Genomic DNA, 13,150 nt, shown 5'->3' on the forward strand with positions numbered 1-13,150 from the left:
AAATGTGCTTATATTCTGCTGTGCTGTGGGGCTCCAATCCCTCTTGGAGTGGCGAGGTCACAAGGCAGTGCTGGGTTCAACCCCCATGGCTGCTGACGTGTTGGGTCCCCTGTCCTATTAGCATGAGAGCACGGCACCCCAAAACGTGCAAGACGCACGACTCACATGAGACTGCGGCACCCAAAAACACTCATTTTTGGGGTGTCACGCTCTTGCATGGGAATGCGCCCCAGGTTTACGCTGAGATGTGTTGGAGGTTATGGTGGCACCATTCACATAACAAAAACGTACAGTCATACCTCGGGTTGAAGTAGCTTCAGGTTAAGCATTTTGGGATTGCATGTTGCGGCAACCCGGAAGTAATGGACCGCGTTACTTCCAGGTTTCGCCGCTCGCACATGCACAGACGCTCAAAATGACATCACGTGCATGCGCGGAAGTGGCAAAACACGACCCACGCAGTCGTGTGTTATGTTCTACTCAGGATGCGAACGGGGCTCTGGAATAGATCCCGTTCGCATCCAGAGGTACCACTGTATAAACATCTTCAAAAGCAGGGGGGCCATGGCTTGGCTTTTGAAAAACGGGTCTGCAGCACTTAGCTAACTGGGAACCAGTGATGTAGACAGTACTGAGCTACATGGACCAGTGATCTGACTCAGTGTAAAGCACCTTCCGACTTGATACACAAAACATTCCCTCAAGAGGCCACTTTTTTTTCTTTTTAAAAAAATTCATTATGCTTTATTATACTTATTTACAACTGTACAACATAAACTTGAGTTCATTGTTACCAATAAACTGATACAAAAAGGGGGAAAAACTAACATTTTAACAATAAATTTTCTTCCAAAGCGTCAGACTTCCCGTCTTTTCCATATTTTGTTCTCTTGAAACCTATTGCATAGATTTGTCCATTTGTTTAGTAATAAAGTACAAATAATTGTATCATTCTCTTGTTGTAGAAATTATTTACAGAGGTTATTCAAAGGCTATTACAGAATTTAAGTCACAGCAGCTGTTTTCAAGATACTTCTTGAGAACTTCCCAATTTGAGATGAACTTCTGCTTTGGCTTATCTTTGATCCTTTCTGAAAGGTTATCTAGCTCAGCATATTCTACAACTTTCAATAGCCACTCTGATTTGGAGGGGACTTTATCACTTTTCCAGTGTGTAGCAATAAATATTCCTGCAGCTACTGTAGCATATAGGGAAACCTTTCTTACGTTCTGAGGAATGTCAGGGCCTGTTATACCGAGTAGAAATGATTCTGGTTTGTTTAAGAAGGGATACCTTTAACTTTTTTTTTTAAAGTTCCAAATAAATATCACTCCAAAATATTTTAATCTTTTTACACACCCACCACATATGGAACATATTGACACTTGGTTCCTCACATCTCCAACAATTTTTTGGGACATTTTTGTACATTTTTTATACTTTCCAAGGCATCAAATACCATCAATATAACATTTTTGGGGAATTTTCTCAAGAGGCCACTCTTAGTAGAGGACTGAAGACAACACAGGAGTTCACATGCAGACACTGGTCTGCTTTTGCCCATATACAAATCTAGAAATGGTCGTTTTCCGTGCACCAGGGCTCCTGCCTGCCATTACCTGACGTTTTTGGCTGCTCTGCGCCGGGTCTGCCTTTTGGGTGCCTCGTCATCTTCATCATCATCTTCGTCCTCAGATGACTCTGTTTTCCTCCGCCTCTTTCCACGCTGGGGCTTGTAGACCTTTTTCGCAATCGCTTTGCTCGCTGCTCTAAAAAACGAGCATGAAAACATACCACGGTGTGTATTATACAGACCGTGGGATACAAAGGGAGCTGCTGAGCAAGGACAGCCTTTCCCAACCTTGGTGCCCTCTAGATAAGGCACAGGCAAACTCCCACCCTCCAGATGTTTGGAACTACAACTCCCATCATCCCTAGCTAACAGGACCGGTGGTCAGGGATGATGGGAATTGCAGTCCCAAACATCTGGAGGGCCAGAGTTTGCTTTAGATGTTGTTGGGACTACATCACTCATCATCCCTGGCTATTAACTGTGCTGTCTGGGGCTAATGGGAGCCCATCAATTGTTTCCACCATTTTATATTTGTGTGGGGTTGTTGGTGGTGGTGGTTCCTACTGAGGGGAGGTGTGTCGGGGAGGAGAGGAGCTGGGGAGAGCAAGGGGGCCCAACTGAAGCAGTTGAGGATAGGGGGAGGTAAGCCCAGTCTCCCCTGGGAGCCTCAAGCCCAGCCAGGGAAGGGCAGGAAAATTTTCATTTCCTGAACATATATGTAGGTCAGGCTACTTGTTAAAAGAGCCCAGAAGCAGAGTCTGTGGGTGGGTGAGGGAAGCATGGAAAACCCAAGGAAGGCAGCACCCGCCCAACCTCTTCTTACCTCCTCAAAACAGGTCTCCGAGCTTTTATTTTCTTCTGCTCTGGTTCGCTTTCTGCGCTGGTGCCTTGTTCCTGTCCGTCTTCCTCCTCACCATCGTCCTCAGAGCCCTCCCTCTTCCAACGTTCCCTAGATTTATAAGCAGAACGCCAACAAGGGTTATCATTATAATGTCTGGTTCCGGAAGGAACACACAAGCACTCCTGCAACTCTGGAGAAGTTGAGTCGGTGACCCAAGGTCCTCCTTGCTTTGCTCCTTTTTACTGAGATGTGCAACAAAACATTTGCAGAGCCCCTCTCGTCAAATCTGCCAGGATGATCAGATGCGTTTTATGTCCTTTCACTCGTCTCAGATCAAAAGGCATCTGTCGCACTCAGTGCGGCCAAGTACTAAGCTGCAAGCAAGGGAAAACCCACCAGGAACTGACCCCAGACATTTTGCCATTTTTCCTCTTTGGAGTTTGTGATGTGAACAGAGCAAAATGTTGACACTCATTTTATTTCATTCTATGGTGTTTTTTTGTGCAGTGGTAGCTCCGGTTGCGGATGGGATCTGTTCTGGAGCTCCGGTCGGATCCTGAGGTTTCCGCAACCAGAGGATCCGCTTCTGTGCATGTGTGCGTGGCAAAAACCCGGAAATATACATCCGGGTTTGCTGCTTACGTGTCCTGAAGTTTATGTAACCGGAAGGATACGTGACCAGAGGTACAACTGTACTTGATTTGACTCTTTTTACTCTATTATACACATTAGGATAATGTGCTCTATGTGCCTCTTGATCATTACACTAATACCACTGATATAGAGTTACTGGTCTTCAGCCAGAAGCTCAGCACTCACAGCTTGGCCTGGGTGGAAGACTGCACTGAAAAACATTACCACCACTCCTTTGGCTAGAACTTTCCCCCTGCCTTTTTTCCTTTTTAAAAACAAAACAACAACAAGGAGGGCTCTTTGCTTTTAGAGTGAGGAAAAAGTTGCACCATCCAAAATTCTCTCTTCTGTGCAACTGTTACACAGAAGATGCCCCCTTTTGCATCTAGAGTATGAATGGAGACCTGTAGCCTTCCAGATATTGTTAGACTTCAGCATGGCCAATGGATCAAAGGATAGTGGGAGCTGTAGCCTGAAAACATCTGGAGGGCTATATGATCCCCCTGCCCTAGAGAAGGAGAGAAAGGCATATGAGGGCGAAACATTAAAAACAATACAGCCCATGTTATAGCCCTCCTGAAAAAGGAACTCAGCGAGCATGGTGTTTAGTGTGACTGCCCATGTTTTGTGGAACAGCATTCCTGTTGAGATATGACAGCCCACTCCCAGCCTAGCTGTACTTTCTGGAATCAATGGATGAAATTTTTGTTCCAACTGGTTTTCTCAGCTGGACAAATGGGCCTTCACAATGAGGATCAATCTGTTAGGGTTTTAGTCTTGTTATAAATGCATTTGTTGTTTTTTGTGTTCTTAGCTGTTTTTAATATTCTTATGTGGAAGTCACCTTGAGGTGGTGGTTTAGAATGTGATCAATCAATCAATCAATCATAGAAATAAGGATGCAGAGCTTTACAGGGCCCTCAAAACTTACGTTCTCTTCATTTGCTTTTGGCCTCTTCTTTTGGGGCTTTCGCTCTCAGACTCGCTATTTCCCTTAAACGAAAAAGGAGAGAGGAAGGGGAACCGTGAACGAGGCTGGTCGCAGGAGGCCAACCTGGCTGCTGCTGAATGCTCACAATCAGCTAACGGTGGTCGGACATGGAAGTCGTTCACACCCAAACTGCAAAAGCTGCAACACCAAACTACTCGGGACAAAACACTAGTAAGATGGCTCTCCTTGCCTAAGCAAAAAAATAAAAAATCTGCCATTTGGGCAAGCACCTGAACGCCTGCAGCCCTGACCCAAAAAGAAGGTCTATTCTGCTACAGGTGCACAAATGGGTGAAGAAGGGGGTACACAGCAAGGAATAAAAACCCCAAAAGGCAAGGAGACTAAAATGAGTAACAAAACAAAACCAAGTGCACAAGGCAATCTATCAATAACCTTTACGCTATCAATAACCTTTACGCTGTCTTGTACAGAGTCAGACCCTTGGTCCATCTCATTTAGTATTGTCTGAACTGACTGGCAGCAGCTCTCTATGGTTTGAGGCAGGAAGCATTTCCAGCCCTATCTGGAGATACTGGGGATTGAACCTTGGACCTTCTGCATACCAAGCAGATCATCTACCACTGAGCTACAGCCTTTCCCCACGTGTGACTCTGACAACCTCTCTAAAGGACATGGGTTTCCATGTCTAAAAAAGTTTGTGACGGGCTAGGCTCTAGATCAGAGCTGGCCTGATTCAGCCTCCCAAGCAATTTGTTTCCATTGCATCTCCTCTCTTCTCCAGTAAGAACATACACATTTTGTCAGTGGTAGCAAAAATAAAAATAAATGCAAAAAGAGTACTAGGGTAGGCAGAAATATCTCCACCCAGTGGAGCACCCTGATTATGCCCCCTCCCTGGTCATGAGATGAATCATTTGATGAGCAAGAGCGAAAAGGAAAAACCCTCCTCAGCTGATCCACAAAGATGAGGAGGGCAGCTGGGTTTCCTGTGTGTGAGGCCACATCCATCACTAGCATGTAGCCCCCAAAGGCTTTTCCAAGGCTGAATTTTGTCCCTTGGGAAGAAGAGGGTCAGCCACCCGTCTCCAGAAAGTTCAAACCGTTGTTCTGCAGGACCCCAAAGAAGGGGGCATGTGTTACATACAAGTGCGGTTTGCAATTAAAAGGCAAAGAGAAGTAGCTTCTCAACAATGGACAAACACGCAGCACCATGGCAAGAAAACACCCCTAGTTGCCCCCATACCAGCAAGATCCTTGAGAAAGCAATCAACAACCATGGGGGGGGGGGTTGAAGAGGGGCAGAAGCAAGAGTCATGTGACAGGGGATAGGGAGATGGTCAAGAAGGGGGGGGTGAGAGCTCAGTGTTGTCTCCACGGGTAGGCAGCAGCTCTCTGGGGTTTGAGGCAGGCACATCGGGGGCAAAAAAACCCAAAACAGAATGAAATAGAGCTTTGCAGAGTTCAAAGGCAAGGGAACATGCTTATTCGCTGTCACTTACATCCTTGATTTGGGAGTTGAGCTGCTGGACCCTTGGAGTCCTATCCAACCTTACGGTTCTATGGCTCTGTGATGTGAACCATTTGCTTACTTTAAGCAACCTTCACCTCCCAAGAACCACTAATGCTTGACATGTCAGCCAACCCTAAGCAAGCCCCCTTTTGCAAGCACCAACATGCACCAACGTACAGGCCCAGACTTGTCAACTTCAAGGCTCCCTGCCCCAAAACACGAGGCAGTCCCACCTGCCAGCTACCGATCACCACAAAGCTTCTGTGCTGTGCTAGTGGGCATGTCTCACCCTTCGTTGGCACTCTCTGCTGCAGATAAGAGCCTCCCCAAGCTTTGCTTCAGGTCCTGGCTGTCTAAGGTAACTCCTATCAGGAAGCTGTCATCCAAAATACAGTATCTGGAGGCCAGAGGTTGAACTCAGAGCTTTGTCATCAGGCAAGAAGCCTAGTAGGGCATCTCGTGCCCAGTCTGTCCTAAGATGGCACTCGCAGAATCCTCCCAACTGCCAACACCCACACAAAAGTGGAGGGTCATGTCACTATGGGTGGGGCAGGAGAGGAGATGAGAAGAAAGTGGCAGCCATGTGGCCGGTGTGGACCTGAAAACCACAGAAGTCCTGAGGTCGAATCCAAAACATACCAGCAAAATCAAACCACTGCTAGTGGACATGGAAGAGCTTAGTTTCATTCTGTGGCTTATTTTGGAGAGGGGTCCTGCCAAACCTTCCCCAACATTTGCCTACACACCCGTTGTGTCTATTTCAGACATTTTCAGGCCAAAACAAGAGGTCTCGTTTCCACCCATACGACTCCTCACATGCTTGTAGGTGTTGTCTCCTTCATTTTTATTTTGTGTACATTATAATGAAGAAAAGAGCACCTTTTTTAAATGAAAGACAAACGAGGTAAGACAGCAAGGGATCTTCTAGGGTTACATGGGCAAAACAGCAGTGGGAAATGGACTGGGAGGGAGCAATTTCAATTAGAAAGTTGCCCAAGGGGGGGAGGTTTAAGTGCCCCGTTTTGTCCTGTTCCAATCAGATAAGGAGACGAACCTGGGGGTGGGAGACAGCTAAGAGAACACTAAATATGTATTTCCCAGTATCTCATGTATCTATGTCCCAGTTAGAAACAGGTTTCGTGTCTTCTGGGATTATGTGCAAATTGACGCAGGTGAAGGTGTTCCTTCGCTGAATGGTGTTGGTTTAAAAAACATAAAAGTGAGACAGAATTCCCAGAACAGCCTAAGAAGAAATGCCTCTTGTTTAGCAACCACAGTGTCCACATGCAGAAATTTTGCATCAGCTCAGTTTAACTGATTTGAACTCCATCCATGGCTGAGGGAGGCTGGTGTAACACAGTGCTGGGGCAAACTATGGCTTAAGGCAAGCGAGCAAGCATGCTGGCGCACAGTGACAAAACTGCAGCCGCTTTACTACTTGCACAGGTCGGGCTTAGCACTATGTCCCAACCCGGCACTGGGCTTTGTGTCGCTCCAAACAAACCACAAGCTGCAACCAAGGTTTGTTCTCGGCTTACTGCTTGTGATTCCTTTGAAGTGAGACCAATCCCGAACCCAGGTTGGGACACAACAGTAAGCCAAACCATCACTTGGTGGCAGGAGTGAGGGAGCAGTGAATCTTCCTAACTGTGCGCCAGCAAACTTCCCCATTCCTTGTTCCATGGAAGGAAGCCTCTGTTCCATGTGGTGAGCTATGGGCCTACTCTGCGTTTCCACCTCCATTTCAGAAGGGAAGAGGAGCGTTCTTTTTTGGGTTTTACAATATTGTGTGGTATAAGCAAAAGTTTCCTACTGAACGACACATATGTGTGTATTTTTTTGTTTTTTGTTTTCAACGCTTTGTCTTACAGCATAGCCAATGGCAATGGAGGAAATGGGCCCAATAGTTACGAGACCACATAATATTGTAAAACAAAAAAAGGACAGGACTTACCTGAGCCCCTAGGGGGAGCTGCTTTCGTCTGCAGCGGAGATCTGAGGTGGGTGTGACATCACCAGCACAGTGCATGCTGGGCCATCGTTACAGAGAGAGCCTAGTATTTGCAGAACTTGGGAAAAAGGAAAACAAAAGCTGGCATAAATGGCATGCTAACAGCCCACTGGATCTGACCTTTCTTGGGGGACGGGGAGGGAGGATCTGTGGATTTTTGTCAATAATGGGGAACCTGTAACTCTCCAGACTTTCTTGGAATCTGCCTCCCAGTAGCCCCCACCAATGTGGATGATGGTCTGTGTTGATAAGAGTTAAGAAGATAAGAAGAACCCTGGTGGATAGGCCAAAGGCCCATCTAGACCAGCATGCTGTTCTTACAGTGACCTATCAGAAGCCTTTGAGAAGCACACAACCATGACTTGGATGGAACAGCCCTCTCCACACTTGAAATTCTCAGTAACCGGTATTCAGAGGCATAATGTGGCATCTTGGCCTGTAACCAGTGATAGCCATTTCCTCAATTAATCCTCTTTTGAAGCCATCCAAGTTGGTGGCCCTCACTATCTCCTGTGCTAGCAAATCTCATTGTTCATTTTTGTCCTGTGTGCATGGCTGGAAGCCTGGCAGCCTCTGAAGGGCCACAGGCAACCTGATCACCCCTAAAGCAAACAACTACAATGGTCTGCAAAGTATCTCCCGGCTTTCTCATTTCCCATCTCATAATGGAAACTAGGAAGCTTGGGAGGTGGAGGAGTTGAAGTGGGGGACACACACCATCTGTGATCGTGGGATCACTAAGTATCATAGGACAGGAAGGGAGCAACAATCTGGCCACAGAGTACTGCAGAAAAATGGGTGCCATGGGTGAGTAGTATGGAAACGGGGTGCATCTCTTTGCCAGCATCTTGAGAGCTGGCTCAGTGTGATAGTTAGGAGACTGAGATTCAAATTCTGCCTCCATCATTAACTCACTCAGTGAGCAAGTCTGTTTTCTCTCATCTGTAATATGGGAGATGAGAATACAGGCTTACCATTACTGTGAAAGTTATAAAACAAAACGTGGAGGCAGCTCTAAGGCTTTGGCACTTGGCAGGCAGCACCATTGCAAAGGGCGCTTGGTTGCTTAATTACTGTTGTGAGGCAATAAGAGGAAGGGATGTTGGACCACCCACATCTGGGACTTGGGAGGGGGGTTTCCCCAGAGCAGCAGAAAAAGGAGGGGAAGTTGGGTGGACAATAGAGGGGAGCATTTGCTTAAGCACTTTCCTTGCGTCCACACACAAACACACCCCATGCATTACAGAGTAAAACACAGCTGGTATTTGTGGAAAGTGTTGGGGAGTCAAGCGGGAGAAACACTGCAGAATGCAGATATATATACTGTAGGGATAGAGAACCTGTGGCCCTCGAGATGCTGATATACAGGTAGAGGCTATTTTGTGTGTGTTCGATTGATGCACAACCGCCAACACGAACCATGACCTGGAACGCAACTCCCACGCAAACAGGGAATTGCCTGTACTCCAACACCCATCAGCCCCAATTTGCATGGCCAATAGTCAGGGTTGCTGGGAGTTGTAGTCCAGGAGTATATGGAGAGCCACTGGCTCCCTATCCCTAACCTGAATATGCAAGTGTGTGTTTGACCTTATGTGTTAGTATGTGAGTTTGTCCTGATGGACAGATCTTAAATCCAGAAGTGCTTATTATAAAAATGTAAAATGCCTCGAGGGTTTTGGCAGGTGTCTATTAAAAGGTGTATTAAAAGGTAGGAAACAAGACCATCTCTGGCCAACTCTGCACCACCTTTTTTATGAATGTAAGAACAGCCTGGCAGCTGGATCAGACCAACAGGCTATCTAGTCCTGCAACATGCTCTGAGATGCATCTGAGAAGCCTGCAAGCAGGATATGAATGCCACAGCACTTTCCCTCACTTGTGCACCCCAGCAACTGGTCCTCAGATGCATCCCAGCATTGACCCTGGAGATGCAACACAAGTCAGTGTGCTATCAAGTTGCACACGGAGGAAAGCCAAATCTAATCAAAACTCAGCTCCAAGTTGGCCGCAAGGGGCCAAGAACAATAATTTGCATTTTGAGACAAAATGCTCAACCGTGGGTGCCTGATGCTAGGCACCTAAATCCATATATAGGCACCCAAGCATAAATGGACCCATTTTCAGAGGACTCCCGAATGGGAGATGCGGGTGCCGCTTATATTTTCAGGTGCTTGAATATAAATTTAGGTGCCTACCTTTGGGTTTCCAACTTGGACATTTTCAGTGTGACTCTGAACTTTCCTGAGCCTCATTTTCTCCATCTGTAAAAAACAGAAGGCGAAACCACTGCTTACCCTCCTTAAAAATTGGTAGGCTGTGGGGGAATATTGAAGGGAGGGGGGGAGGAAAAAGCAACTCACAAAATGGACAGCAAATAAAAGGTCGCAAGTTCCAGAACCACATTGTTCTTAGCAGAATTTGATGGAAGGCAGGGAAGGAGAGAAATGTCTCAGCCAACAGATGATTAAAACCCCAAACTGAGTTCATTTCATGAACTGAATTCAAGAGATGACTAATTATCTACAGGTGCGAAAGGGAGGGAAATGATTTAGTGAAATGAAACATCATGCAAACACACACTCCTACATACACACAACATGAATTCATCTCAATGGTGTCCCTCTTGAGGTTCCAAGCACAGCCGTTCCTGCAATCATTTTCCCAGCATTTACATCACAACCACATCAGACTTCCAATTCGGATTATGCAACTGGAACTTTTTAACCATAACATTGAAAGTTCAGGGGCGTTCCATGGGTGCTGCTTGCTCAGGTCAGACTGCAGGAATGGCGCGTGGCACGTCCAATGGAAAAATGCAGCTGCCATGGTGCCACCTCTGTGTTTCAAAGGCAACACTGAACAGAATGGCTTGGCCATTCCCAATAATGTCTTTCCCCTCCTCTTTATCCTCCCTCCCCTTACCTCTTCATTTATATTAAAGCGCGAGGGCTCCTGCCTGCTTCGGTTCGACCTCCTCACCCCATAAACATCTGGATATTCTTCCCACATCTGCAAAATAAATCATAATCACATTTGTACTGCATCCTTCATCCATGGATTCAGGGCAGTCAACAGATGTTCCCTCTTTCTTATGCTCCCAAGAACTCTGCAAGGCTAGAAGCGAGCTTCCTCTTGTCACTTACAACCAGGGATCAGTACTCAAAAGAACTTTATTATTATTATTATTTATTGAATTTATATACCGCCCTCTACCCACAGGTCTCAGGGCGATTCACAGGATAAAATCAGAATATAAAATCGCAAAGTACATAATCAAAATAAAAACAACAACATGGAGGTTCAACTCCACTATCACGGCCAGCTAACATACCAAGGCTTTGTGATTTTGTCCAATCTGCTTTTAAAGCCATGCAGATGGGTTGATTGCCATCACTCATATGCTAAATAAATAATGAATAAACAAAATTATCTTGTGGCAGTGAGTTCCACAGACTGATTACAAGTTCCTTGCCTCTGCCCCTATATTGGTGCATCGCCGGCACTCAAGGATGGCTTGTGGCTTCCAAAAGTGGCAAATGCTTGGCTGCTGTCAGAAGAGGATGCTGGATTAGATAGGCCTTTCACCTGATCCAGCAGAGAAACCCTTAAATTCTTATCTAACAAAAGTAGGAATAGCATGGAGTGTGTGGATTTTGCAAGCTCGCCTCTCCTTCAAGATAGAATTTCCTACAAACTCTTTCTAATTCTGCAGACCTTTAATACATTCCTCATTCTATGTCTTTTCCCTGCCACTTTTTAAATTTTATTTTAACGCATCATGACTAGCTCTTTGCAAACCTTCCAATCAAACTGTCCCTTCTTTTCAGAATTTCCTTCAGCGGTACCCAAGAGGCAACTCAGCCAAATTCCAATGACACACAAAATAATCCAGAAGGGTACACAATTCAGGCTTTGCCAAGTCATTGCCCTCCAGACCTTTTGGACTACAACTCCCATCAGCCACAGCCAGCAGGTTGGCAAAGGCAGATGAATATCAGGATATCAAACCAAAACCTGAAACCCCGGAAACAGAAGACCTTGTAGTAGTTGGCAAGAGACCAAGCTGTGCTTTGCCACCTCCGCCAAAGGCTACCCAACTGAGTTAGACATACCCACCAGCAAGGGAACAACATACTTTTTTGACATCGGCGAGCCTTTCTTTCTTGGATGTTGGTTTCTCCTTGGCTTCCAGAGGTGTCTGCTGAGATTTTGAGCCCGTCGAGCCGCTTTCGGATTCAGACTGGCTTTCGGAAGTCTCCGAGCTGCTGTTGGATTCGCTCCCATGCTCGCTTCCTTGCTCGCTGTCGGACTGGCTGGCCGAGTCAGACCCCGAGACCTCTTCTGATGCTGAGTGACTTGTGGAGGAAGAAGAGAGGGTTTCATCATTGTCAACCATCTTGCAAGTTCACACACCTAAGACCTGTTGAAGCTGCCCAGAGTGGTTGGGTCAACCCAATCATATGGGCAGGGTACAAATAATAAAGTTATTGTTGTTATTATTCTTAAGCAGGTGTGAGTCACCTAGTGCGCTTCAGATGCTGCTGGACTACCATAAAATATCAACGACTTCCCTTCTTCTCTTTCCCTGGTTCATTTTGCGTAACATAAATCCCTGCATATCTTATATAAACTAAACCATTCAGTGTATTCCATTATTACATCCATCATAACTTATTTACACTGTTGAATTTATCTTAATGCTGCCAACGTTTTCGAATGTACACAATTTCCCCCCATATATTCAATAAACATTGTCCAATCTTCTTTAAACCTATGTTCTTCTTGTTCTCTTATTCTATGAGTTAGGTCCGCAAGCTGCGCATATTGCATCATTTTAAGTTGCCATTCTTTTTTGGTTGGGACCTCGCTCGCTTTCCATGGGAAAGGCAGTTTTTGATTGTAAACCTAAACTGCTCTAGGTGGCCTTGTTTTGTTTTTGTTTTGCTAAAGTGGGTACGTGATAGTATAGCATCAAAATATAGTTTTTATTTGCAGAATACAAACAGATATCTTTTCAAAATCCAACACTGCTGTGGGTTGTTTCTTTCCGATGTATTTCTCATCAATAAAAATTTGTTGTGGTGCAAGCAATTTTTTTCTCCTGAAAGTGTGGCCCAAAGAGAAAGAAAGTTCAAGAACCACTGCCAACTGCATTTTTTGTGCTTTTCTTTAAGAAAGGGGGAGGGGGAGGTTATAAACTAAGAAATACTTCAAATCCAAATATTTGTGGCTAAAATAAGAAATGGCTTTAAACTGATATCTGGCACAGAGGTTGGAATGTTATTCCAGCAGGGTTTAATACAATATTAAAAAAAAAAAATACAAGTTGAATTATTTTAATATGAGAGGGAAAAGGTCAAAAACACAAAATGCATTTCTTTGGGAAGCTGGCAGAGGGCAATATAGAGGTACTCAGGCAGAGAGGTGGCGGGGAGAACAGACACAAACAGCTCCAGAGGCAGAGTGCCAGAAGCCATTTTAAAAGATTCTCTGTTCCTCTCTCCACCATCTTACAGATCTCCCTGCGTTGTTTTCTTCACCGATAACCCAAAGGGAAGAAGTGTGTTGTGAAAAGCACAATTAAGCAGAATGGCCTTTGAAAAACACTTGAGAGGACAGAAGGCAA

The 13,150-nt window shown here is 45.5% G+C and overlaps 1 protein-coding gene across 8 annotated transcripts in view; it reads right to left on the reverse strand.

The window, feature by feature from the left end:
* CHD2 (chromodomain helicase DNA binding protein 2) overlaps positions 1–13,150 on the reverse strand; it is a 64,279-nt gene that overhangs the window by 35,676 nt on the left and 15,453 nt on the right. Inside the window, exons 3-9 of one of the 8 annotated variants that reach the window (XM_083713045.1) lie at positions 11,660–11,879; positions 10,447–10,533; positions 9,720–9,785; positions 7,465–7,579; positions 3,980–4,041; positions 2,398–2,523; positions 1,621–1,770 (exon numbers count right to left, since the gene is read on the reverse strand). In XM_083713045.1, coding sequence (XP_083569171.1) covers positions 1,621–1,770; positions 2,398–2,523; positions 3,980–4,041; positions 7,465–7,539 — 413 coding nt within the window. In that variant the 5' untranslated portion in view covers positions 7,540–7,579; positions 9,720–9,785; positions 10,447–10,533; positions 11,660–11,879. Of the gene's footprint in view, positions 1–1,620; positions 1,771–2,397; positions 2,524–3,979; positions 4,042–7,464; positions 7,580–9,719; positions 9,786–9,884; positions 10,111–10,446; positions 10,534–11,659; positions 11,880–13,150 lie in introns of those variants that run through there. The other 7 variants (XM_083713041.1, XM_083713044.1, XM_083713046.1 and 4 more) reach the window with 7 other exon arrangements.

Source organism: Podarcis gaigeae, assembly GCF_964106915.1.
Source record: "Podarcis gaigeae genome assembly, chromosome: 14".
Classification (NCBI taxonomy): domain Eukaryota; kingdom Metazoa; phylum Chordata; class Lepidosauria; order Squamata; family Lacertidae; genus Podarcis; species Podarcis gaigeae.